This window comes from Coregonus clupeaformis, chromosome 27 (assembly GCF_020615455.1).
Source record: "Coregonus clupeaformis isolate EN_2021a chromosome 27, ASM2061545v1, whole genome shotgun sequence".
NCBI lineage: Eukaryota > Metazoa > Chordata > Actinopteri > Salmoniformes > Salmonidae > Coregonus > Coregonus clupeaformis.
This window is the reverse complement of record NC_059218.1, coordinates 32,366,850-32,394,652: the sequence shown is the minus strand read 5'-3', so window position 1 is coordinate 32,394,652 and position 27,803 is coordinate 32,366,850. Positions and strand designations below refer to the sequence as shown.

The following is a 27,803-nucleotide window of genomic DNA, read 5'->3' as shown; positions in this document are numbered from 1 at the left end:
GCTCCATTCTGTTTCCTTTTTATCCTGAAAAACTCCCCAGTCCATAACGATTACAAGCATACCCATAACATGATGCAGTCACCACTATGCTTAAAAATATGAAGAGTGGTACTCAGTAATGTGTTGTATTGGATTTGCCCCAACCATAACACTTTGTACTCTAGACAAAAAAGTTAATTGCTTTGCCACATTTTTTGCAGTATTACTTTAGTGCCTTGTTGCAAACAGGATACATGTTTTGGAATGTTTGTATTCTGTACAAGCTTCCTTCTTTTCACTCTGTCAATTAGGTTAGTATTGTGGAGTGACTACAATGTTGTTGATCCATCCTCAGTTTTCTCTTATCACAGCCATTAAACTCTGTTTAACTGTTTTAAAGGCACCATTGGCCTCATGGTGAAATCCCTGAGCGGTTTCCTTCCTCTCCGGCAACTGAGTTAGGAAGGACGCCTGTATCTTTGTAGTGACTGGGTTTATTGATACACCATCCAAAGTGTAATTAATAACTTCACCATGCTCAAAGGGATATTCAATGTCTGCTTTTTTTACCCATCTACCAATAGGTGCCCTACTTTGCGAGGCATTGGCAAACCTCCCTGGTCTTTGTAGTTGAATCTGTGTTTGACTGAGGGACCTTACAGATAATTGTATGTGTTGGGTACAGAGATGAGGTAGTCATAAAAAAAATATGCTTGCCATAAGAAAGATGTTGAATAATTTCGATAAACATAATTCCACTTTCAAATTATGGGGTATTGTGTGTAGGCCAGTGACAAAAATTACAAAAACATTCAATTTAAGCCATTTAAAATTCAGGCTGTAACACAATAAAATGAGGAAAAAGTCAAGGGTTGTGAATACTTTCTGAAGGCATTGTATCAAGAAATGTGGATGCAGTGAGCAGTGTTGCAGTAAAATCACCTCAAGCAAATTTGGTGATACACAAAGCAACTCAAACAACATTGAAATTGCATCAATTATGTATATTTTTTTTTTACAATGATGTCACCCTATTCCCTTAATAATCCCGCCTCCTGAATCCAAGTGTTTGGCATTTGGGAGGGGACCAGTAACTTTATGATCAAACTTTATCAATGTAGCAGCAACAGTCATTTTATCCTACTTTGGTCATCATACTTTGATCTGGTTTAATCAAAATATCATCTAATTTCATGAAAAACATGATTTTGACTGTTCATTACCTTCAACTTTCTTTCATGAGCATAATTGGTTTCAGTCTTTTGCCTTGGAATGCAATATTTCTACAACATTGGCGCATTTATACAGTTTTTCAGTGTAAATCGCTTCATAGATATGTGTCTGGCTGTATGCTATGGTGTCTGTAGACACTGCGTCGAGATTAGAGGAAAACACCATTTCTGAGGGGTATCCTCTCGGCTGTAGTGCTCTTTAATGGTGTGCGGATTTTCCCAGGTGTTTCATATAGCAGTCAGATGTAAAAAACCAGTGATGCTGTAATACCGCCTTAATTCATGAGGGTAGCCTCTCGTAGCGTATTTCTCCGGCGCGCGGTCCCCACTTTTGGTATGTCCCCCCTCTGCCCTCAGCAGCACGTAAGAGCTCTACCGTTGAGGAAACTGCATTGAGCCAGCCTCGTTTAGCACTGGAATGTTTTCTTGCTTTGTCAGCTGTGTCCTTGCAGCCTATCATACAATATAGCTACCTCCGAATTGATCAGAACCTCGGACTTTAACCTAGAACAGCAATTTATTAGACCGCCAGGGTTCCTTATCACTCCTTTTCCCTTCCCCTGCTACACCTAGGACCAGCCTATTGCGGACCTTGAACAAGGGCACATCACGTTCACTTTTCATTTTTTGCTAACCAGTAAAGATGACATTAAAATCCAATAAAAACGAACCCGCTGTCATACTTGAGCGGGTCAACAGCGCTCGAACAGCCCTCTCCGACCTGTACCTGGAGCAGCTGCTCCAAAATAAACCAAAGGCGGAAAAGGTAAGAGGTTTACACTACAATACATTCATACGATTGCCATAATAGTATAATTATAGAAAATATGTCTTAATCAGATAAGCAGTAGGCCTATACGCCTGGAAGGCTGTAGCCTACTTACATTCCTTGGTGATGTTGTAAAACAATACAGATGTGTCCATCAACTTCATTGCATCAGTTCAGGACGCAGGGCTGATACAACCCGGTTTAAGATTATCATCTTGGTGTTCATGTGCTTTTTGTATTTTTCATATACATTATTAAATGTACGTTTTTCCTATTAGTAAATATTTTAATATGACGTCCACACAGGCCTATGTTATATATCAAGGGGGGGGGATACTATGATTTTAATTTTTTTACATTTTAAAACACATTTCCTGCAATTCTACACAGTTTGATATGATTTATTATGCCTCTCTTGAGGGGTAAATTGTGGGGTATATGGAGGGTATAAGTGGAAGGGAAAACATATTTTTCTATAGGAAAACAGCTAACTTCCTGCATTTCAACACATTTTGCCATGGGGCAGAGAGAAAAATGTGCTGTTTTAAGCTAATCTCATGCTAGTCTTCACATTTTGCCATGAGGATGAGAGAACATTTAGCAGTTTGTATCGCAAGCAGACCATTTAAGAAATGCTTGTTCTTTCCTCATAGAGGATGATGTCATCCTCCTGAGGAGCTTGAGCTGGCCAATCAGCGGTCTACTCGCATGAATATTTTTAATGACCGGTATAAGCCCACACCATTCTGTTGTTGGAGTACGCCCACACCATTCCATAACAGAAAATCTGCTTTTTAACATACTTAATTACCATTTTTTGGAAGGAAAACTTTTTCACTCATATTGTAATTAATTATAGCCATATTTCGTAGAAATCTGGAAACACTGGACAATTACTTTAAAGGTCGACTTTGGGCAAAAATGCACGAGTAATGGCTTTAAACTATATAACTGACCAATGCACCATCATACCAGGTCATTTAATGAAAAAACAAAACAAGATGAATAAGATATTTGGCTACAGAAGTGCCATTTCTTACCGATCTCTACAGCTTCAATCCAAAAACAAATACTGTGAAATTACGTCAACACATACTGGAGCAGTTACTGGCTAGCTACAAGTGGCTAGCTTAGCTAACAAACTCTTGTTCTGGGGGGGGGGGTGGCATGTGGTAATTTCACCTATGTCATGCACATGTGTAGAGTTTCAGTCTAGGTCTCTCCCAAGCCATTACTGCATCATGAAAAGTTCAGTGCTTGTCAAATCCCGTCTTAATTTGTTCCAGACAAGTCATAATAAGCAAGATTCAGTTCTGCTATTTCTCTAACAAGGAACAGAAACCACATACCAGGCACATAGAGGAATCAGGTTAACTGTTTCACAGCAATAGGGAAAATACATGTGATGTCCACATAATGGATAGTTGTATTCTTTAGAAGAGGGGACTGACATTGGTACTCATAGCCAGTATAGGCCTACTACTGTTTTTAACACTACTTTCAACTTGTTTAGATATGTACATATGTTGACCATGTACAGCATCTCAATTCTACAATGTGTTACGCTCCTATAATAAGCTTCAATTACATCAAGGGATGTTTTCCAAACTGAGACACCTGCGCTGGATCTTTTAATATGGATTTTCATCTGTCTTCTTAATTATTTGTGAAATAATTCGACTTGTCTAGTAAGGGTCTTACAGCAGTAGTATGATCCCATTCCAACCACACAATTCATGGACCTTTGACCCCAAAGGTGAGGACTTAATGTTATCAGCCTCTTGATGAGGCACTACTGTAGTAGATTAGCCTAGGCCGGGCAGATCGTTAATCCCCTCAATCCCCTAGATCAGGTTGACATTCTCAGGTCCTTGTCTTTGTTTGCTTGCATGGGGAAATGCAGAGCCAGGTGTACCTAATAGACACAGGCAGGAGGTTAAGAACAAGCCCCTATTCTCCTTTGTCTGTCTCAAGGGGGGATTTCTTGGCATGTGATGATTGGACAATAGGCCCGGCCAGGGTCAGAGGATTAGGGCTAGGGTGCACAGTAAGGCCCCTACTGCCTGGTCAGGGTCAGAGGATTAGGGTTAGGGTGCACAGTAGGGCCCCTACTGCCTGGTCAGAGGATTAGGGTTAGGGTGCACAGTAGGGCCCCTACTGCCTGGTCAGGGTCAGAGGATTAGGGGTAGGGTGCCTTAGTAGGGCCCCTACTGCCATGTCATGGTCAGAGGATTAGGGTTAGGTTGCATAGTAGAGCTGGACTATAGGGACAAAAATCAAAATCGCGATAAATTGACTGAATTGATGCGATACCGATCAATATAAGGATACGTTTATTACATTAATGTGCACCCCAGTTTTTTTTTTTTTAAGTATCCTTTAAACTGCTACTACTAGTTTGATGGTTGTAGCCATCAACTGTCCTATTAACAATCACCCATATTCGCAAACTAATTTCATTTCGAATTTCACATTTCTCGAGTAGAGGCTACTTATCATAATGAACGATATCAGCAAAATGCCTGCGATAAGTGATCGGTATGGTCGGTGTCGATCATTTTCAGTTGATCGTCCCAGCTCTAGTGCCCAGTAGGGCCCCCTTTTTTAATTATTATTATTTCACCTTGATGGGATTTACTTGAGGGTTCTATTGACGTTTATTGGCCGCGTGTACAGTTTAGCAGGTGTTTTAGCGGGTGCAGCGAAATGCTTATGTTACTAGCTCCTAACAATGCAGTAACATGTCAAACAATGAAAATGTAAGGGACAGAAAAAAAAAAAAAATCAAGAACGGCGGGATGAATCTGATTAACAACCCAAATAGCACTGTAGGAGTAATAAAAAAAATTATATACGTATGTATACCAGGAGAATTGACACAAGATCAACTAATAATTATATGTACAGCAGTATATATATTAGAGTAAGCAATTTCAAGAATACAGTGTATAAATAAATATGCGGTGTGTATAAACAGTGTAACTAAAATACATTGTACAGTAGTAGAAATATTATGATGAGCTACGTCGGGGATACAGTATTTAAATACGCAGTGTGAAACGGGAAGTGACCCGTGGTTCAATGTCTGTATAGCATGGGTTCCAGTGATTCACTCTGCTTGATCAGTGAAGGAGGCGCTAATGAGTGAGGGAGCAAGTCAGGCAATCAAGTTCGAAAGAAGTCATGATACTTCCAACAAGGAAAACATGTCCCCTGATTGATACGTAAAACAAAGTATGTCTGAAAGTGACATTGAAGTAGCAACTTTGACATGGTTAAACGTTGAGTGCTGAGAAGGGAAGCCTTGCATGGAGACTTTCCCTGACATTATGTGTAATAACCTTGTGCAGAGGCTCATGTTAAAGTGTACCTCATCGAGAAGCTGAAATGTGAAATCTGCATCTATTGTGAAATCTGGACCGTCGCCAAGTCAGGATCACATCTGCTTTGAGGAGGTAAACAAATATCTTATTTTAGGAATATCGTAGAGATGAGTGCTGGTGTCTCGTTGTTTGCGTGTGTGTGTGTCCAACATTGACTTTACTTTTCCATCTTTGTGATGCTTGCCTCGGACTGCAAGTGTATATTTTGCGTCTGTAGCTGAACTGAAAAACGACTCTAGCCAGATCGATTAGAGTGCAGTATGTTTTTTTATTTGCTTGTGTGTGAATAAGGCTTCCTGTGTGTGCTAGCCACCTGACGTGTGCAGACTCAGCCTGCTCCTGCCTGCCACACACTGAGTCATGTTTCACTGGAGACTAGCCTAATCATCCAGGCTAAAGAACTGCAGCTTTCTATAAATAGACACACAGCCATGTCTGCCTAATGCACAATGTCTCCCATCCTAAACCACTGTGTCATTGGTGTAGTTTAACCTTATCAGTCCCGAGACCCCAGCAGAAATCGTTTTTTCATTTATCTGCATGTCCAGCCCTTATATTTAATAATAATTTTGGAGGTGCTTATATTTGTCCTGTTACACACAAGTGTGTAATGGAAATGTTTTTTCCCCCCCATATCCCCGGGACCACCCATACGTAAAAATGTATGCATACATGGCTGTAAGTCGCTTTGGATAAAAGCGTCTGCTAAATGGCATATTATTATTTATTATTATATCCTAACTCCCCCTGAGGCACCCGCAGGGAGTGGGGTCATGGTCAGGTTCGCCATTGTACAGCGCCCATGGAGCAATTAGGATTAAGTGCCTTGCTCAAGGGCACAGCAACAGATTTTTCACCTTGTTGGCTCCGGTATTCAAATCAGCAACCTTTCAGTTACTAGCCCAATGCTCTAACCTCGAGGCTACATGCCAATTAAGTCATTTTCAGGACAACCAGGGTTGCAAGTAGAACACAAAACAATTTGGCATAAACAGTTGCATTCATGAGTTTTATTGACAAATGTAAATAAATAAAAAATAGGTTAGCCAAAGCAAAAACCTGATAAAAATGAATGTATATGAATGCTGTAAGTACATAAATTGTTTGCTCACTGGGAAATGAATATCCAACTAGTTGGTGACAACTGTTTGTGGAGTTTGTGACAGCAACTATGTGAGCTTATTGCAAAATTAGAGACACTATTTCCTGGGATTTCCTATGATCTTCTATAGAAGAACCCCTTACCTTCTAATGAATCTTGAGTAGCTTGTGAGCATCCTAGAGCAAAACATGTGCGTGTTCGTGAGACTCAGCTTTTCATAGTTAGCTTTTAATAGTTTGTAGCTCAAACCATTTGGGACTCTACAGACTTTTTGTACAAAGACCGGGCCCCGGGATCCGTCCTTGTCTCACAAACACCGCTCTAGCTCAGCCCCCGTAATCACACTCACTAATGGTTGGTATGTACGGATACAGAAGAAATTGACAAATCCAATGGTACAACCCAGTTAGAAGTCCAAAACTTGCAGGCGTTACAGTGGGACTCATTGGGTTAAACAGGGACAGACTGACACTAGAACATTGCGGATGTGCTTGTGTTACATTCCATGCTCCCATCCCCTCATTGAACCAAAAAAACATGACCTCATGAACAATGTTGCTCTCTGATTTCATATCAAATTTAGCTGGTCTTGACATCCCTCAAATATTGCATTTGAATTATTAAGGTATTATAAGCATTACATTGGTTAAAGGCCCTGTGCAGTCAAAATTAAATGTTTCCTGTGTTTTGTATAATATTGTAGAACAGCTGATGAAACTAACACTGTAAAAGTGTGAAGACATTTTATCAGTGTTATTCCTGATAGTTGCTCGTTAAATATACAATTTACACAGGACCTTCTAATCAGCAGGTTTGCATGGGCGGGAGTTTCAGCATTCCATGGTGACATCACCATGTGGTAAATTGGTTAATAGACCAATGACAAAGAGAGTTCCAAACTCTCATGGCCCTGTTGTTTTTTACACCCCTCCCCCACTTAAATAACCAAGCTTCCGTCAGAGATGGAAGAGGAAGCGAGAAACCCCACTCACTGTTTTATTTTCTCAGTTTTTTTTCTGGTTCAATTAAAGTCAATGAACTAAGTAGACCAGACCCAGCTGCTATTGCATGTGTGTCTATGGGAGACACACCCAGTTAAGTAGACCGGAACTGACCATTTTCTTCTATGGTAAATGGCCTGAGTGACCTATGTTTACTTATCCCCATCATAGCTTCGGTCACTGGTGCATGACTACAACTCCCAGAGGCCTGCTGTTCACACAATGAGGTCAGGGGTCAGCACCAATGACTCACATGTACAAAAGACCCCAAGGATTCAAGACAGCTTGTTTTTCTTTGACTCTGAGATCACGTGACCCCCCCACCCCCCTCCCCTCTGACACTGCTCAGTGGAAGTAGGAAGCCACAGAAGAACAGAGTGTTTTGCTTCTGGGAGACTGGGAGTGCCAAGGAACTCCACAGTTGAATCTACCGTGGCACGTTGAAGCCTGTAGCTGTTTTTTCAGATAGCGTATCATACTATGTTGCATTCCTGACAACTGAGTTGACTAGTTCAGCATTATGAGATAAAGAGGGTTATTGACAAAACTTAGACTCCGACATTGAGAGGGATTATACAATGAGTAGCTGTAATCTTTTAATAATGCTATATTTAAACTGTGATACCTGTTGAGGAAGACTACACAATTTGTTTACTGTTAAACTGATAATACCTACAGGGGGTGCCTGCCTAATTTCACTGTAACAGCATAACGAATTCCATATTTCACATGACATAGTAACAGGACTCTTTCGGCATAAGGCACTGTTTGGCATTGTCGCCGGGATATGGTGCCAGTAATTTGTTATGTTAAAATAAAATAAGATACTTTAGCTCTAACTGGAATGATTTGATAGCTCACTTGATAAACTCGTTTTCAAACTTTATTGGGTATTGAAAGGCTGTAAGCTCTCTTTTTATGTCTCACTTTAGACACACACCTCTTTGATTCTGGTTTGTAACTATGGAAATGGGATATTGTAAAAATAAACTTCAGAAGTTCCAAAAAAAGCTTAAGAAAAACTGGAGCTCATCAATTATACAAAGGTGACCTTAAAATGACAGCCCAGTCGACAGACAGTTCATCAAGGACGGGTGGTAAAAGTGGGAACCAAGTGTGCCCTGGTCATCATTAACACAAAAATTGAAAGTTAACGTTTTTGCAACTTTGTAAGTTCAGCTTATTCAATAAATGCCAGTGCTGTGTGTTCTTCAGCTGACCTCAGCTGTTTTCTGCTATTACATATATTAATTATCCAGATGATACCAGTTGACCTTTAGACCAGTCTGACGGTTTCCTTTGGACATGTGACTTCCCTCTCAGTCCAACCAGTGTCAGCACTTCGCAGGAGGATTTATTGAAGGCTGAGTGATCCCTCCCTGTCTCTTTATGACTCAGTTCTGTGTGCTGAACAATATGAGTAATGAACGTTCAAGGCTTCAGCCTGTTTGTACAGTGAGGGAAAAAAGTATTTGATCCCCTGTTGATTTTGTACGTTTGCCCACTGACAAAGAAATGATCAGTCTATAATTTTTTATGGTAGGTTTATTTGAACAGTGAGAGACAGAATAACAACAAAAAAATCCTGAAAAACGCATGTCAAAAATGTTATAAATTGATTTGCATTTTAATGAGGGAAATAAGTATTTGACCCCCTTCTCAATCAGTAAGATTTCTTGCTCCCAGGTGTCTTTTATACAGGTAACGAGCTGAGATTAGGAGCACACTCTTAAAGGGAGTGCTCCTAATCTCAGCTTGTTACCTGTATAAAAGACACCTGTCCACAGAAGCAATCAATCAATCAGATTCCAAACTCTCCACCATGGCCAAGACCAAAGAGCTCTCCAAGGATGTCAGGGACAAGATTGTAGACCTACACAAGGCTGGAATGGGCTACAAGACCATCGCCAAGCAGCTTGGTGAGAAGGTGACAACAGTTGGTGCGATTATTCGTAAATGGAAGAAACACAAAATAACTGTCAAGCTCCATGCAAGATCTCACCTCGTGGAGTTGCAATAATCATGAGAACGGTGAGGAATCTGCCCAGAACTACACGGGAGGATCTTGTCAATGATCTCAAGGCAGCTGGGACCATAGTCACCAAGAAAACAATTGGTAACACACTACGCCGTGAAGGACTGAAATCCTGCAGCGCCCGCAAGGTCCCCCTGCTCAAGAAAGCACATATACATGCCCGTCTGAAGTTTGCCAATTAATATCTTAATGATTCAGAGGAGAACTGGGTGAAAGTGTTGTGGTCAGATGAGACCAAAATGGAGCTCTTTGGCATCAACTCAACTCGGCATGTTTGGAGGAGGAGGAATGCTCCCTATGACCCCAAGAACACCATCCCCACCGTCAAACATGGAGGTGGAAACATTATGCTTTGGGGGTGTTTTTCTGCTAAGTGGACAGGACAACTTCACCACATCAAAGGGACGATGGACGGGGCCATGTACCGTCAAATCTTGGGTGAGAACCTACTTCCCTCAGCCAGGGCATTGAAAATGGGTCGTGGATGGGTATTCCAGCATGACAATGACCCAAAACACACGGCCAAGGCAACAAAGGAGTGGCTCAAGAAGAAGCACATTAAGGTCCTGGAGTGGCCTAGCCAGTCTCCAGACCTTAATCCCATAGAACATCTGTGGAGGGAACTGAAGGTTTGAGTTGCCAAATGTCAGCCTCAAAACCTTAATGACTTGGAGAAGATCTGCAAAGAGGAGTGGGACAAAATCCCTCCTGAGATGTGTGCAAACCTGGTGGCCAACTACAAGAAACGTCTGACCTCTGTGATTGCCAACAAGGGTTTTGCCACCAAGGACTAAGTCATGTTTTGCAGAGGGGTCAAATACTAATTTCCCTCATTAAAACGCAAATCAATTTATAACATTTTTGACATGCGTTTTTCTGGATTTATTTGTTATAGACTGATCATTTCTTTGTCAGTGGGCAAACGTACAAAATCAGCAGGGGATCAAATACTTTTTTCCCTCACTGTATGATGGTGAAACTGTTAAGCACCAGGTGTCTCCTACAGGTTTCTTTTTAAAAAAAGGCCAGGACTGGTCCATCTTAGTGGACAAGCAGCATACTGCACTCTATGTGTTCTTTACTGCATTCTATGCCCCTGTGTGGGATGTCATTTCATCAGTGTTTACCGTGGGATCCAGTCTAAAGACTGCTCTACTACATTGATGTGTTATGACAGGGACTATTTCTACTCTCCTAGTACTGGTATCCTGTAAATATCTGTATTATGTTGCAAAGTAAACAACATGTTTACTTACATTGACCATAAGACACCTCTAGGCTTTCCTAGAACACTGCAGGATAGTCCATATGGTGTTAAAGTGTAGTGTGTGTGTGTGTGTGTGTGACCTTGTTCTGTTCCGTCTCAGACACACAGGAGGGGGAATCCTGCACTCTGCATGATTAGGTTTCCCCAGACTGGGCCTGCTACATATCCATTCTACCTCTAACCCATAGAAATGGGCAGGATAGACCTACAGTTGTCGTAAAACTTCCACTCGATTTTTCTATAATATAATTTGCCATTGTTGCACATAGATCACACACTCTAACGATAATCCACTCAGTTACAAGGAACAAGGAGAGACTAAAACCTATAAGATAAAGGAAATAGCTTTGTGAAAATATGATGATGGAAGGACCAGCTCATTGCCATTGGAGTTGTTAATCATTTTTATGGCCTTGTTGTTTTCTCTCAAAGACATCACTGCCACCTCCTGTTACTTTAGCCAGTGGATCTGACTAGACTAGACAAGACTACTGGCATATTGATTTCCATTCATATAAAGAACTATGACAGATTACCCCCTTCTTATAGGCCTAATTACTTTTCTGTGAGCGGATAACTGTGAAAACAAAGCTGTCAGTGTCATTGCGAATTAATGTGTGTCAGCATGGTGTGGTCATACACATTGAACACATTCTTAACTTATCTAAAAATAAAAGTTGTTTCTGTTTGCGTGGTTGACAAAGTCACCTTGTGATTTCTCTGAACTAATGTTATCACTTTCCATGTCCCTATACAGCCTGAGATCGCTAACAGTAAAGGGACACTTGCAGTTATCTGTTAAAAGATAATAAAACGTATCTATGTTAGATAACAAACATTTGCCGCTGTAGCTGGCAGCATGTTCCATCAGGGAGTACAGGAGGCTTCATTCCATTATTGCACAATAAGGGTGGTAAGTAACCTTTGTCACCCTGGGGTCCATGTACAGAACAGTCAAGGGCTAGATTAGTATGATGGCCATCCACGTGAGTGGTTTTACTAATCCCTGGCAGGGCTAGCAATGTGATAATGCCCATGGGGCCGGGGGCAGTAAAAGTGATTTAGTTAATGTGATAAAAGCGTGTGTAATGGAGGGACATCCACACAGCAGAGCAGGCCAAATCCCACAGGAGGACCCACTTCTATTATCCGCTCTCTGTGTGGAATTAAGGAAAGGAAAGGCACCAGTGTCTCCAATCTGTTTAAAAGAATCTCATGGTGTACATTTGGATCCATGATTTGAATTTGCTGCTTTGGTATTTCAAGTTCATAAAAAGGTCATTAACATAGTGTACTTTTGGTGTACTTAAGCATTTTGCATTTGTACTTGTATTCAATCAAACCTGGTTTGCACATTGCTGAAATGAAACGGATGGAGTGGAGGGATCACCATTAAAGGCCACATTCCTTTGAGTGACATTACACACAGTTCAGTTCTCACAGCCAGACAGTGGTCAAGTAGTCAGGGTTGATATTTGTTGATGTAATGGATGTCTTAATCTTTACGAGGGATTTGTTTGTTCATATCAATACTTTTCTTCTAAACGCGATCTCACTCAGGCGTAGCCATGACAACCTTTTGTGTACCAGAGCAGCGTACATGGGTTGTCCCTGCCTAATGAGCTGGTGAAAATGTGGAGTTAATTTTCAACCCCAAACAGATGCTGAAACTGCAAATTAAACATGGCTGTTGGGACGCAGCCGAAAAAAGCTTTTAATAACGCCACTGGAAATACCAGTGTTCCAATAATCAGATGGTCAGGATGTTTAGCTCATTGTAACAATCTATTTATTTATTTTCACCCCAGTATCCTGTTGTACCTAGCCATGTCAATGAATCCATCTCCTGTGCCTATTGATGTTAAGTGTTGACATGTTTTTCCATAGGGGCTTATGCCAGCCTATGAGACAAAGGGAGCAGAAGTATACACCAACGGCAGTGCTGGTCACATGAACGGAACTGAGCTAACCAGGATGCGTGAGGTGGCGTTTGAAAAAAATCCCTCAGAGCCCATGGTAAACCTTTCAGATGCCAATTCCTCTTTTTTTCTGTCTCTCTCAGTCCCTTTCTGTCTTTCTCACTCCTTTCCTTTCCCCGTCCCTCCTCTCTATCTCTCAGTGACTCGCTCTGTCATTTTGAGGAAAGATTGTCGTGTGCTGTTTTCATGCCTCATGTTCTTTGCCTTTAGGGGGTGACTCTGAAATTGAATGGAAAACAGAAGTGCACTGTGGCCAGAATATTACATGGGGGCATGATACACAGACAAGGTACAAAACTCAACCACACCGACTAACATACTGAAGTGATTGTAATGCATTTGTATTAGAACAGCAACAGTATTCCCATACTTGTATGGCAAATAGACATTAGTTTATTATTATATATATATATTATATTATTTGCCTGATAACACTCTTTGGTCATACTGATCCTCAGTACTGTGCTGATAATTTGTTGTCCGTCTCCAGGTTCCCTAAATGAAGGGGATGAAATAGCAGAGATCAATGGAACGAGTGTGGCCAACCAATCTGTCGACCAGCTACAAAAGATCCTGGCAAGTCCCTACCATCTCTGTTTTAACAAAGAAAATATACTGAAGAGCATTCTGCCCCTGAGAGAATGGGTGATATGTTGCAATCTCACAATCATAGTTTTGATAGTGTGGAGTGTAAGTAAAATGGTTGTCATCCTCCATTACAGAAAGATACCAACGGAGTAGTCACAATGAAAATCATCCCCAACCAACCAAGGTGCTCTCCTGTGTGTGAGGTAAGCCAATAAATGACCCATTGGATTTGCACATTTTCCCCTTTATGAATGGACTTGGCTATGATCACTATCTGGACTGATTTTGTATTTATTTTTTCGCACCCTGAAATCAAATTTCAACCGCATGCATGATCAAATGAATGGTTACTATTCAAGCGGGGTTACGCTCTTTGTTGTACTAGTTCTGCCATGATATCCCAAATGATTTAATCAGAAAAATACAGCAGGTAGATGATATTGTGTAATAGTACACCCTTCAGTTAACAAGGGGTTGACAGTCATTACAGAGGGCATCAGTCACTATATTTAGTCATCTAGTGGTGCCATTTTGACTCATAACCTACTCTAGTCACGTGCTATATCGTCATCTAAATACTGTTCCTATTATATTTTGACCATATCAGCAAATTGGTGGATTATTCACTACCACTATTGTAATAAGACAAATAAACAAGGTTCCACAGTGTTAAGGTTATTTTTCTATGATACCGTGCTAGAAGCGTAACCACGTCTTTGATACGGTACCGTCCTGTACCTCCAATCATGTCTTCTCCCAAATCCTCTTTATTAAATTGAGTTTGTTCTTTGTCAGGCGAATCCTACCCTTAAGCCAATTAAAGACACAGGTGACTATACAACCATTAGATTCCACTACTATACAGATCATCACTCATGTTAGACTGGCGAACTGAACTGAAACACATTGGTAGTGCTCAGCGTTTCACTCTGACATCTGCTGGTCACATTATGCAATCAAATCTCCCCCAACGTGCGGCAGTTGATAGTGATTGTTCTGCCTCTCAATCTAGAATAATTCAACATTTCGAGATATGAGTTTCATTTTTAAATGTGAACTAATTGGAAAACAGTGTTATACAACGTAATGACAAACACTTCAACCAAAGTCATGTTTGTCAATACCAGAATAGTAGAAGCATGTCCATTGTCCAGGCATTATGATAACTGCACGAATTGTGTGGTCAGTGATGACAGTCTAATTTTTCTGCCAATTGATCGATTAGTAGCATATCCTAAACTATACGGTAATTATATACAAAACAATAACCTTTTAGAGACCAAATCCCTCCTGTGGATGCTGCTAGGTCCTCTGTGTGTTGCGTCAGAGAGCATATTACCACAGGAAGGATCTGTGACCCATTAACTGATAGATTACTAACTAACACTAACATCTAGGATGCTGTTTAGACAGGTAAATGTAATCTGAGCCACAGCACTATCTCCTGATTTAATTCAAAATAACATACGATTTCGCACCATATGCTGGAAACTGCAGTGCTACACGTCATTGCAACAACCATATCAACCACAATACACATATGGCGAACGTTATTGCCCAGTTCCCGGAAAGGGGATCATGTCCTCTCAGCCATCTCTGTGTGTGCAGCAGTTCTGTGTTACTTCCTCCACAGATGTACATGAGGGCTCAGGTTGACTACGACCCTGCCAAAGATGATCTCATCCCATGCAAAGAGGCAGGGCTGAAGTTCAAAACGGGCGACATCATTCAGATCATTAACAAGCAGGATCCAAACTGGTGGCAAGGCAGGGTAGACAACTCTACCGCCGACTTCGCTGGACTCATCCCATCCCCAGAACTTCAAGAATGGTAATAGTACACAAAGTAGAAGACCCACTTCTGATTACCTGTAAAAAACCTTTTGCCTCAAAGTTGCTTGAAGCACTGAGATTGACATGCATATTATTAATGTTAGCTCTCTGTGTACATCCTAGGGCCAGCCGTGCTGCCCTGTTCTGAGCCAATTGCAATTTTCCTAAGTCCCTCTTTGTGGCATGTAACTACACGACTGAACAGTAGTCCAGGTGCGACAAAACTAGGGCCTGTAGGACCTGCCTTGTTGATAGTGCTGTTAAGAAGGGAGAGCAGTGCTTTATTATGGACAGACTTCTCCCCATTTTAGCTACTGTTGTATCAATATGTTTAAGCACTGAAATCCCTAGGATCAGCTGGCCTTTTCCTAATCCTAACAAAAACATTAAATGCTGAAAAACACACTTTACTGTAAACCAGGGATGGGCAACTTTGATGGGGCTGGGGGCTACAAAAATCTGAACTCATCATGAGGAGCCGCGGCTGCATATACACATCCATACCCACACATGCAGTCAGAGCCGGCCCTAGCCTTTTAGGGGCCCTAAGTGACATTTAGTTGCGGGGACCCCCCACCTTGCGAGCAAAATATTTTAGCGGACCCCCTCTTGACAGCTGAATTTTTGAGTTAATTGCCTGCAATTCTACACATTTTGCCATGGGGTGTAGATAAAATGTTGCCATATTAAAGCAAGTTTGCGGCAATTCTACACATTTTGCCATGGGGCAGAGAGAAAAATTAGCAGCTTTAAAGCTATTTTTCTGCAATTCTTCTAATTTTGCCATAGGGTGTAGAGAGATGTTTGCAGTTTTTTATATATCTGAGTGAAAGTGTCTAACAAAATCAATGCCCCCCCCGCTCCCGGTCGGTAGTTTGACCATGATTACAACAAGTTTAGATAGCTGGTAAGACTAACTTACCAATCTTAAAAATGTTAGCTGACATGGGCTAATTGAGTGACAGTCAGTGACTGACATAACAAGAGAAAAACTGCTGATGCACAACCAAATTTCAAAAATGCACCTTGTGTATTCTACTATTCTAACTCTCAACATTAAGTTGAGACCCGCTCTAAAATATAGGTTTTCAGTGTGTGAATAACCCCCAGTCTCTCCTCTCTGCTCCAGGCGTGTGGCAAGTAAAAGCAAGGCCACAGAGGGCACCCAATCCTGCAGCCCCTTTGGAAAGAAGAAAAAGTGCAAAGACAAGTATCTGGCCAAGCACAGCTCTAGTAAGACTTGCCATTTGTTTATACCCAATACAATCTTGAGAACTACCTATACTAACTAGATGTATAATGTATTTTACATTGCATGGCATTGTTTTAGATCCCTAAACCACCCATGTATATTCTCTTCTCCCTTGTTAGTCTTTGACCAATTGGACGTGATTTCCTATGAAGAGGTTGTTCGGCTCCCTGCCTTCAGCAGAAAAACCTTGGTGCTTATTGGTAAGCTCCCTATATGATCGTCATAAGCGAGACCTGCCTGCCTTAAACCTAATTTAAACCCGATATTTGAGATTGCGACACTAAAAGTGAGTAGATGAACCTCTCTTTGCCTTCTATATGTGTAGGTGCACCGGGTGTAGGAAGGAGCCATATCAAAAGCTCGCTGCTGACCAAATACCCCGAGAGGTTTGCCTACCCTGCACCACGTAAGTAGGGCTTTTACTTCTAATGGTCTTCTATCTGGTTTGAGAGCAATTAGTTTTCCCAAACCCACCATTAACTGGGGCTCGATCCAAACAACAGACACCACCAGACCCCCACGTAAGGACGAGGAGAACGGGCAGGAGTACTACTTCATCTCCAACGACGCCATGACCAAGTGCATCACTGGGAATGAGCTGCTGGAGTATGGCAGCTTCCAGGGATTCATGTTTGGAACCAAAATAGAGACTATCCAGAAGATCCATGAGCAAGGCAAAATCGCCCTGCTGGATGTTGAACCACAGGTAGGCATAGAACTTGATAAAAAATTAACTATTTAAAAACACACACACTCAAGGTTAGCAGAACAAGATATTTGTTTCAGATGAATAACAAGATGATTTGGCTTACTTTTTCTTGTTATGCAGACATTGAAACTCTTGCGGACGGCAGACTTTGCGCCTCTCGTGGTGTTCATTGCACCCACCAACTCAGCTACCCAGGTACGCTACTGCTCATTCCTTATATCCAGGAATTAAGGTTATTTCAGTTGAGGACCATTCAAAGTATGGCTCTCTCCAACCATTTACACTACGATATCGTTTCCAGTCTGTAATGAGATGCTGAACCCCTCAGGAGTTTGACTTCGTAGTCTGATAACTTGTTGTACCTTCCCTTCTAGTCAGAAGCGGTGCAGTTGATCCAGAAGGAGTCGGATGCCATCCTCTCCAGCTACAGCCACTTCTTTGATGTGCAGCTAGTTAACAATGATGTTGATGAGAGTGTGAAAGGAGTGGAGGAAGCCATGGAGCAAGCCACCTCCACCCCACAATGGGTACCTGTTTCCTGGGTCTACTGACCTGTGTACCCCTGAAAAACCATTGTATGTTTAACAAAAACTGGTGCAATATCACACCCCCACAAGACCTGGGCCGATATCCACAAAGCGTCTCAGAGTGAGTGTGCTGATCTAGGATAAGTTTAGCCTTTTAGATCATAATGCAAAAGATTATTGTCAGATCCTAGATCAGCACTCCTACTCCGAGGGGCTTTGTGAATACAGGCCCTGGCCACGCGTTACTTATACGCCATTCTTTGTGTAGCAGCTAATCACTATGGTTATTGTAATTTTCATTCAGTTTCACACAGGAGCATTAAAAAAAAGAGCAATAGATGAAGATATTTTATTTCAGAGAAAGTATAATGAACCCAACCAAAGGGATAATTTACGTTTGTAAAACCTTTGTGAATCAGGCTTTTTAGGTGCAGAGTGATTGGTACCGTCCGGCTGCAGATAGGATTGTTGGTATGTTAACAATTAAAGTGGACCACTACTGTGAACGCAACGCCACTACCTGACAGGGTTTCATCAGTATCCTTAACTCGGGTTTAATTTTTAAAGTGTCATGAAATTTTGCATAGCTATATTATCAATATACGTGGTAATGTGTTAAAATACAGGGAAACGTGTCCTACATGAAATTGTCAAGTCTGTCATCTTAAGTGAATCATTTTGTTGACAACCTCAGTACTGGTCTCAACTCATCAGAAATGTATACCTCATGTTATGATGTAAGGCACTTTCAAACAATTAAACCCCCCCACTCCATATTGCTGATTGAGTTTCATACTCATTTGGTGTGAAAGGTAGGTCTGAATAAGAAAATCAATTATTCTCACTCCGTCCTTCAAGTCATTACACTGTAGACCAGGCCTTTTGGCTCAAGGGCCACATTGAGTTTTGGAAACCAAGTGAAGGGCCACATACTATATGCGTGACAAAACATGTGAAGCCTTTATTCATTTTCACATTGACACGCAACTACTAGTGTACTGTAGGTGTACATATGCTTGCAGAACAATTCTACCCTTGTACCATCTCTACCCTTCTTTTTTGTGAACAAAATTTTCACAAAATTGATATAATTTATAACATCACAGACACAGTCAAACACACACACAGATCCTGCATCTCTACCCTTGTAAAGTACAATCAAACTTAGTCACAATATGCAAACTTAAAAAAATATATATATATATTATATGACTGGAGACATGCAAAATGTAACAGCAGATTTGTAAAAAAAAAAAAAAAAAAATTCAAAAATTTGAGTGAAACATATGGGAAGAGCATCAGTTTCATTTGGAATGGTCTGTTTCTGAAAGCATATTAATGAACAATTCTCATTTCCATTGTGAGACATATTTACAATTATCCAATCACCTCAGGCCAAATCTGACTGATTAGTTATAGTTATTACCTGTATCCAAGTGCATTGCTGGTCAATTCTCACTGCATAACCATCACCATGACAAAGCATAATCCTTGCCTACCCCAGTCAAGGTTATTAGTCTTAATGTGAACAATGGGTCTGGTCACCTCTCTTGGCAAGGGCATCAAAGTCTGGTGTCATCTTTGATGTAGAGATTCTCAGAACAGCTGACAAGTAGTCATTTGTTAAATTTGACCTGTGACGGTATTTGTTGTAATTCATGACAGAACGTTTGTTCACACACGTGGATCCGAATAAAACAAACATCCTTTGGGCGTGCTTTTTAATGTTTGTAAACTTTGTTTCATTCAGTGAGCCATAGAACTGGTCTATCGCTGCTGTTTTGTACTTCTCCTTCAAAGCACTGTCACATTGGATGTCGATGAGCTCCAATTGTGTGTCTGGTGGTGCTTTCTCACTGTCGAAAGACAGGGGGCATGATACAAGCTCCAGCTCAGTCTTGGTGAAGTCTGAGAAGCGGCGGGAAAACTCAGCATGCAGGTCGATCAAAGAGCTACTGTATGTCTCAGTGCGGCACTGCGATGTGAGTGCGGCCAGTGTCCCTCCACTGATTTTCTATGGGATTAAGGTCTGGAGACTGGTTAGGCCACTCCAGGACCTTAATGTGCTTCTTCTTGAGCCACTCCTTTGTTGCCTTGGCCGTGTGTTTTGGGTCATTGTCATGCTGGAATACCCATCCACTACCCATTTTCAATGCCCTGGCTGAGGGAAGGAGGTTCTCACCCAAGATTTGACGGTACATGGCCCCGTCCATCGTCCCTTTGATGCAGTGAAGTTGTCCTGTCCCCTTAGCAGAAAAACACCCCCAAAGCATAATGTTTCCACCTCCATGTTTGACGGTAGGGATGGTGTTCTTGGGGTCATAGGCAGCATTCCTCCTCCTCCAAACACGGCAAGTTGAGTTGATGCCAAAGAGCTCGATTATGGTCTCATCTGACCACAACACTTTCACCCAGTTCTCCTCTGAATCATTCAGATGTTCATTGGCAAACTTCAGACGGGCCTGTATATGTGCTTTCTTGAGCAGGGGGACCTTGCGGGCGCTGCAGGATTTCAGTCCTTCACGGCGTAGTGTGTTACCAATTGTTTTCTTGGTTACTATGGTCCCAGCTGCCTTGAGATCATGGACAAGATCCTCCCGTGTAGTTCTGGGCTGATTCTTCACCGTTCTCATGATCATTGCAACTCCACGAGGTGAGATCTTGCATGGAGCCCCAGGCCGAGGGAGATTGACAGTTATTTTGTGTTTCTTCCATTTGCGAATAATCGCACCAACTGTTGTCACCTTCTCACCAAGCTGCTTGGCGATGGTCTTGTAGCCCATTCCAGCCTTATGTAGGTCTACAATCTTGTCCCTGACATCCTTGGAGAGCTCTTTGGTCTTGGTGGAGAGTTTGGAATCTGATTGATTGATTGCTTCTGTGGACAGGTGTCTTTTATACAGGTAACACACTGAGATTAGGAGCACTCCCTTTAAGAGTGTGCTCCTAATCTCAGTTTGTTACCTGTATAAAAGACACCTGGGAGCCAGAAATCTTTCTGATTGAGAGGGGGTCAAATACTTATTTCCCTCATTAAAATGCAAATCAATTTATAACATTTGACATGCATTTTTTTGTTATTGTCTCTCACTGTTCAAATAAACCTACCATTAAAATTATAGACTGATCTTTTCTTTGTCAGTGGGCAAAAGTACAAAATCAGCAGGGGATCAAATACTTTTTTCCTTCACTGTATAAGTCAGAGCCCCTGGTTGTTCCCATCATTGATTCCATCGCAAGTTCCTCTTATTTCAAAGCTCTCATTTATTCCTCTGACAAAAAGTAGAGCAGCATTCAGAGTCCACTTCTCTTTTTCACGTCAAAAGTCATCAAGCAATGAAGTGGCGATGACTGGGCGCATTCTGAACCTGACTGTAGGCCCAAATACAGAGTGTGCTGCCAGGCTACAGCGCCATCTATTGGAGGTTGTTTGTATATCATGGAATGAGTAATTTTAAGCCAAAAATCGTAACTCAAATATAATATTTAAATACATTTTTTAAAATGTCCCGCTTGCTGTAGACAGCCTCAGATCCTAGCAACTAGGCAGAAAAAAGACACCAAGGCAGAGTTAGAAAAAAACATTCATTTCAAATTACAATTTATGGTTTCTGTATTTACAGTACAATATAAAAGAAAAACTCTGATCACATTTCACATAGAGGTACACCCAGAGAAAACTGATGTCAACACAGGGAGAGTACATAAAACATGTAAAAACTAAATGTCACTGTCATGAGTAGAAAAACAAGGTCATACCGTGGTGGTTGAGATGGCAACCATTAACCGCATGATCACAAGCCTAACCTAGTCCAAGCCCCTTATGATTATCCATGTGCGGCCATTCTGGACAAAGACTTGATTAACAAAAAAGGATTAAAACTCTGGGTTCTGCCTACTCAGCGCCCGTTGCATCTGTAAGGTAAATAGCGGCAGGCACTCGTTCTATGGTCCTTTCATTGTCCATGTTTTTCATAAGCTTATCACTCTGCTTCTGCCTCCGCTTCCTTCTTCTTCTTCTTCTTCTTCTTCTTGGCACTCTCGCCCACCTGTGCATAAGGAGATTTGTTATTCCTTTGGCAAATGTTTAAAGCAATTCAAAGTCCTAAGTGAAAATGCCCTCTGCAGTTTAAAAGGCATGTTAGGTGTAGCTGTAGTGACTTTGCTAACAAAATAGGTGTAGAAGATGTAAGGAACCAACATGACCAAATGCTCATGCTTGAAAGACACCCACAATAATGTAGCAGACTGACTCCCTCTGCAGCCACAGGCAGGTTGGAAAGGGATAACTTTCTGCACGGGATAAATGCAAATTATATTGCACCAGTGATAGGCATGGCACTTCATTAACTGGCTGTATATTTACAGAGAAACTACTGCTGAAAACCATAACTTCAACATGTCCCTCCCTGTGACCAGAGCATATTCTAGAGCCACAAGGTCATACTGCTGTCCATTCAGAACAGAAGCAGAAACCCACCTCTCCGTCTGTCTCTGCTGCTGGCTCCACCTCCTCTAGTTTCTGCTTCTTTTCCTTCTTCTTTTTCTTCTTCTCCTTCTTCTCTTCTGCCGACGGAGTGGAAGGTGCAGAGGGTGCTGCTGCATCACTGTCACTGTCTTCACGCTTCCTCTGAAAGACGGAGACATTGTTTAGTCCATCTCATTATGCACATAACTTCATACATGGAATGAACTACAGCTTCTTTGGCATGCGTGCCAAATACTGATCCAATTCAAATCAATCAATACCAGAGTATCAACTTATGTACACATACCTTTGCTTCACCATTGCCGTTTCCTTCAGCCTTGGGCTTGGACGCACTGAAAATGAGAAGGCCACATGTCAGCCTTTGTATCAGACTCATTCCTTAAGAACGATTAACAAATGCACCTACAGATCAACTGTTGACTGAAAAGGTTTGGGTTGCAAGTTACCCCACATGGGTGGGAAATAGTAGCTATGAATGTTCACACAGCTCAGCTGCCAGCCAGGCAGAATGCACTACCAGATCTCTGCTGAGCTACGAGAGTTGATGTTGCAGACTGACTCCCTCAGAGACCACGGGGCAGACCAGAAAGGGATAACTGTCTGCTGACTAGAATCATAAGATGCATGTAGGTTGCTATACCAAACTGCTCCATCTAGCCCCCTCCCAGACTGGTTTCACACCTGTAATCTACGTAGCCCTCCTTCCAGTCTGATGGAGTGCTGCCGTTGGCTTTGCCATGTTTGTCCAACAGGCCCTTCTGGATCATCATCTTCTTCTGGCTGGCCTGTTCATTAGAAATCATAGTTAGAATCTTCCTAATACAGCACTAAAAGCATAAACTGTTGTAGTCCAGTGTGCCTCACACACGCCAGGGATGCGAGATTCCCACGGGGGACCAGTATAAAAAACGTATGCACTCACTACTGTAAGTCGCTATGGATAAGAATGACTAAAATGTAAATGGAGACTACCAATAGCTTGCACAAGAGGCGTTACCTTTGGGCCCAGGCCCCACTTGCGGGGGTAGGTGTCTCGTTCCATGATGACCCTCTTGATCTTGGCCACCACCCCGTGGTCACATGTGGAGATCACTGCAGTCGTCATGAGGGCAGTAGCTGGAAAATTGTAAGAAAACAAAGTTGAGATAAGAGCATAAACATTTATATGGAGAAAATCTAGTTTTTCAAAGCCATCAGTCAAGGGTGATAGATAATAGGTCATCTTTGCACAAAGTGCTAATGCAGTCTATGAGATCATCATGTGGCCTTTTGAAAAACCAATCGCTTTGCAGAACAGCATATTTCTATTGCGCACCTATACAAATGGCCTCTCCTTTGGTTGTTATAACCACAATATCTTGGTTGATCTCGATGCCATCCTCATATCGTAGTACACCAGGCAGCATGATCTTTGCTCCATAGCAGATTGCATTCACCTGGGGAGAACATAAATCAGAATTAATTCAAAGACTTGTTTAGTCCTCTAAACAAGGGCACATTTGGAAAACAACACCCAGACTATCAATTTAGAGTCAGAAAACAAGAACTCACTGCACTGTCTTTCATGACCAGACGTTTGTGAGATATTAGAAGCTTCTCCAGTGGGTAGATGACTCTGCGAAGGTATGTCTCATCCTTGTTGTGGTCATACTGCCACTGAGCATCCAGCACATCGTGCATGGTCACCAAATTGTCCTGCAGAGAACATGTTCCAACATTGAATGAGTCCTAAATACATTACACATTAAACAGACCATAGGCCTAAGTATCAACATTCGCATAACATGTTGGCTAGAGTGGAATCAAGTGGCTGGCATGTCCACTTTCTATTCAGAGCCACTCTATGCCATTTCTGTGCCAAAGAATAATTACCAGGACTGGGGAGAGGCCCAGAACCGAACTCAACACTTTGGACCTCAAAGTAACCAGACAAAACACAGTCAAAGGATTATGAAAGAGGTAAGAGACTCACCCTCTCTCCCAGAACACCAGAGCGAACTCTCCTCAGCTCCTGCATCTGACCACCAACACCCAGGAGGAGCCCCAGGTGGACACACAGGGTTCTGATGTAGGTCCCAGCCTCGCAGCTCACCCAGAAAATACCTGCAACAAACAATACGGTTAGATTATCATCTCTAAAATAGCATCAACAACTTCCAGTTTATAAAGAGTATCGTAATTTCATGTATTCAAGTACTGACAAACATTTCTAACCGGAGCATAAGGAAATAAAGCATTCGATTCCTTACCCAATCTCCTCTCTGGGTCGTACTCAATGAGTTTGCTTTCATAAATGGTCCTAACTCTCAATTGGCGCTTAACGGCTGCGATGAGAGGTGGTCGCTGGAACAAAGCTCCTGTAAGGGTTTCAATACCCTAAAAAAAAAAAAAGAGACAAGTGTTGGATTAACCATGACGTCCCACAACACCGGTATAACACCCATGTCCTTACTAGTGTGATCAGGCGTGTCAACTCGTCTTTGTTATCGCAGGGCCCTACAGTCCTGCCCCTGTCTCCACCACAAGCTGCCCCAGTAGAACACTGAAGTGGCAGAGTGGCGCCAGGGGCACAGCAGACACTCATGGCTAAAACAGACATGAGCACCACAGAGAAAGCAGGACCCTAGCAAGCACTCAGAGAATGGATAAACACAATCATCATCTCACATACATGTCAAGAGGCAGTAACTTAATATTACAAAAGCAGACAAATTTATTGGCATACTTTTAAAGTTAAATTACAAACTCTGAACCATGCTAAGAGTAAAAAACTGCATTAACAAGATAACTTACCCTAGCAAGCGTGTGCTCATTCTCAATAGCATTGTGCAGCCGAACAATTCCCACATACTCTTTGCCTGAAACAGACGGCAGAAGAGTAGTAAGGAGAGGCTAATCTTAATGTGTTTACATAACCATCAGGAGGTAAACATTCAGAGCAGGAAGGAGTTGGGTTTACAAGGTGACTCACCTGCACTCTGCTGGGACTTGACCAGTCGTGTGGCTCTGTCCACACACACAATGAGGCAGCCTGTCACCTTGGGGTCCAGGGTGCCACTGTGGCCAGTCTTCTCCACTCGCAGGATACGTCTGATCCAGGCCACCACCTCGTGAGAGGAGGGATTGGCAGGCTTGTCCAAGTTGATGAAGCCTGTCCTGCACATCACATGGATTGAGTTAGAGGAGTGGAGCAAAATGAAAATCACAGACAACACTTCAATATTTTAAAAGGCATCCGTGTAGAGCCATCAGACAAGGGTGATAGATAAGGAGTCATCTTTGCACATAGTGCTAGTGCAATCTATTTACATTCATCATGTGGCTTCATAAAAAATTCACGCGACTGAGCAAAAAGGACCAAAAGTTACCTGACATAGTCCTGAATGTTCCTCTTCAGAGGGTTTGAGCCATTTGGCAAGGGTGTGTAGTGAGCTGTCCTGATGTTGAGTTTGTCAAAATTCTGCATGACAAAATGAGTCAACAGGGGAGAAGTTAGAATTAAGAATTTCCCTTACAAATAACCAAATGTAATTGCATGGAAGGGATGTGCATGTGATCAGGAGTTTACGCTCGTCTTAGTTGTAGCCGGGCCCTTAACCATAGCACCAGCACACCTGCCCCCAACACAGTTTACCCCAGTAGAACACTGGGGCAAAAGCATAGAGTCAAGCCGCTGATCCCCCTGAGTCAAGAACAGACACAGGGGGCTGCAGGGCCAGGGCCCAGCAGCACTCAGCGAATGGATAAACAAGTTCATCATTTCAGATACAGCATCCTGCTTCTACAGATGGATGACAGGACAAGAGTAGCCAAACTCACTTTCAGCAGCAAAGGCCATTGAGATGTGTCCAGACTAGCAACTTTGGACTCCGGTTTGATGAGGAAATCTCCACTCTCCTGAATATCCTGTACCAAAAAATGAGGAATATAGGGAAAATGTTCGTACCATTTGAATCTAACAGTGAAAAAAGCTTGTAATGACTTACCCCAACGTCATCAACAGCAACTGTCTTTTCCTTCTTCTTCTTCTGCTTTTTAGCAGAGTTCACTTGAAAGGAAAAATAAAGGGATCATGTTACTAGCTAGCAACAAACATGTGTTCCATGACGTTTCCCTACTGGAGGATTGTCGAGAAGAAACCTGTAGGTACTGTAAGCACTTAGTTGGAAGATGTATACCATGCATATCCCGTACATACGACTAATAAAAATTTTAACTTAAATGGTGGTGGTCCATCGTAAATCGTTTAATCAGCTAATTGAGAGATAGCTAATAGTTATTGCTCATCAGCATACCACATTCGATTTGGCAAAGCGCTCCCACGTGGCCGACACGACTGGCACGTGGTACTTTTGGTGGCATAAGAAAATTAGCCTTTACGGGCAATTTTACCCAACTATGTACGGTGTCCGCAGTCACAGAAACGTGCATAACGACACATATACAACTCAGATATTGCAAGTAAGCTAGTTAACTGAAAATAGTTCATATTCATGAATTCGCAGTACCGTTTCACAGACAGCGTGACCACCACCGGAACGTGGCAACCATTCTGTGTCTGGATGAAACCCCTCTAGTTGAGTGTGATTATTAACAAAATGGCGTAACGTTAGCTAGCTAAGATAAAGTTCTGAGGCTGCCATTGGGCACTACTGTTACCCAAAAGTATGTACTTTGTTAGCTAGCGCTAAGTACATAGTTACAGTTAGACAACTACGTCGTTAGTTACTTGCTATCTAGTTATGTAACGTTACAGTAGCCATCTAACGTTACCTAGCTACGTAAGTTAACTACGTGACCTATGACGACTTAGTTGTTAAAGTTAGCTAGCCATCTTACCAACAAAAGTCAGCACGATTGCAATACCATGATCTGGGAGTATACGCAAGTAACTATATAAATCAATGAATATACTGCTATAGGTGTAGCTAGTTGGATACCCACATGGTTTACGCTGGGTCATGCAAAGTTATTGGGAACGTGGCCGCTTGTTTGATCATGCCTCAATGTTGGGTGCAGTGCTGCTAGTAATATTTCACAATTTCCTAGTAAATAAACATACACAACAACAAACACCTAAAATGTCACAGCAGTTGTAGCTAGCTACTTTGAAATAAGATAGTTCTGTTAGACTGTGCAAGGACTACTTACTTTCTACATCCGCCATCTTCGGTCTGCTGCGCGACTGACCTGACGACAACACGTGTGTGCTCAATGGGATCCCGGATAGCACGAAGCGTGCTCAGTGTGCATGAATTTTCAAGAAAAAACACTACCTCCTCACTAAGCCACGCGATGGTTCATTTCAAGCTCAACCAAACGAGAAAAAGTAGTCCGAACAGAAGGTGTCGCTCGAGCAGAGTTTTAACAAAGATGGTTTAGTATGTGTAATTATATGCGCTCGAGAGACAACATAAAACAAATGTTCTGTTAACATGCTACCTTTATATATACGGTCTATGCATGACACCCAGACCAAATACCTCAAATCTGGGTCGCGTTCAGCAGGATTTAACGTTTTAGAACGTTCAACTTCAGATATAATTAGGCTATGTAGATCAAACATGCCTCTCTGACATGTAGACTAAGGAATCACATCGGCTCTATTCATGGCATTAATATCTGCAACATTCGAGAACATTTTGCCACCTTAACATGG

General features: G+C 42.0%; 2 protein-coding genes and 5 non-coding genes across 8 annotated transcripts; 1 reads left to right on the top strand and 6 right to left on the bottom strand.

Annotated features, from left to right (window-relative positions):
• Positions 1 to 1,156: 1,156 nt before the first annotated feature.
• LOC121541807 (55 kDa erythrocyte membrane protein-like) lies at positions 1,157 to 18,431 on the top strand. Of its 2 annotated transcripts, none has more exons than XM_041851113.2 (12): positions 1,157 to 1,977; positions 12,656 to 12,784; positions 12,958 to 13,036; positions 13,238 to 13,323; positions 13,470 to 13,538; positions 14,969 to 15,165; positions 16,297 to 16,400; positions 16,539 to 16,619; positions 16,745 to 16,825; positions 16,923 to 17,125; positions 17,249 to 17,323; positions 17,503 to 18,431. In XM_041851113.2, exons 1-12 carry the CDS (start codon positions 1,855 to 1,857, stop codon positions 17,677 to 17,679), a joined length of 1,404 nt encoding a protein of 467 aa, XP_041707047.2. In that variant the 5' UTR covers positions 1,157 to 1,854; the 3' UTR covers positions 17,680 to 18,431. The 2 variants fall into 2 exon arrangements, with proteins under 2 accessions (XP_041707047.2, XP_041707048.2); XM_041851114.2 differs by lacking the exon at positions 1,157 to 1,977 and adding an exon at positions 5,086 to 5,435.
• A 2,795-nt stretch (positions 18,432 to 21,226) lies between these two features.
• LOC121541806 (H/ACA ribonucleoprotein complex subunit DKC1) lies at positions 21,227 to 27,398 on the bottom strand. Its single transcript, XM_041851111.2, has 15 exons — positions 27,296 to 27,398; positions 26,131 to 26,192; positions 25,964 to 26,050; positions 25,513 to 25,604; positions 25,116 to 25,300; positions 24,938 to 25,002; positions 24,394 to 24,520; positions 24,117 to 24,247; positions 23,696 to 23,839; positions 23,460 to 23,580; positions 23,142 to 23,260; positions 22,826 to 22,929; positions 22,431 to 22,476; positions 22,136 to 22,285; positions 21,227 to 21,704 (listed from the first exon to the last, which is right to left on the bottom strand). Exons 1-15 carry the CDS (start codon positions 27,309 to 27,311, stop codon positions 21,639 to 21,641), a joined length of 1,515 nt encoding a protein of 504 aa, XP_041707045.2. The 5' UTR covers positions 27,312 to 27,398; the 3' UTR covers positions 21,227 to 21,638.
• On the bottom strand, positions 23,333 to 23,410 carry LOC121542244. The gene has a single exon (XR_005995853.1). It is a non-coding gene; the product is annotated as a small nucleolar RNA SNORD83 (small nucleolar RNA).
• Positions 23,927 to 24,059, bottom strand: LOC121542256. Its single transcript, XR_005995863.1, has one exon. It is a non-coding gene; the product is annotated as a small nucleolar RNA SNORA36 family (small nucleolar RNA).
• On the bottom strand, positions 24,601 to 24,811 carry LOC121542260. The gene has a single exon (XR_005995867.1). It is a non-coding gene; the product is annotated as a small nucleolar RNA SNORD17 (small nucleolar RNA).
• On the bottom strand, positions 25,388 to 25,467 carry LOC121542245. Its single transcript, XR_005995854.1, has one exon. It is a non-coding gene; the product is annotated as a small nucleolar RNA SNORD83 (small nucleolar RNA).
• On the bottom strand, positions 25,697 to 25,909 carry LOC121542259. The gene has a single exon (XR_005995866.1). It is a non-coding gene; the product is annotated as a small nucleolar RNA SNORD17 (small nucleolar RNA).
• Positions 27,399 to 27,803: the final 405 nt, after the last annotated feature.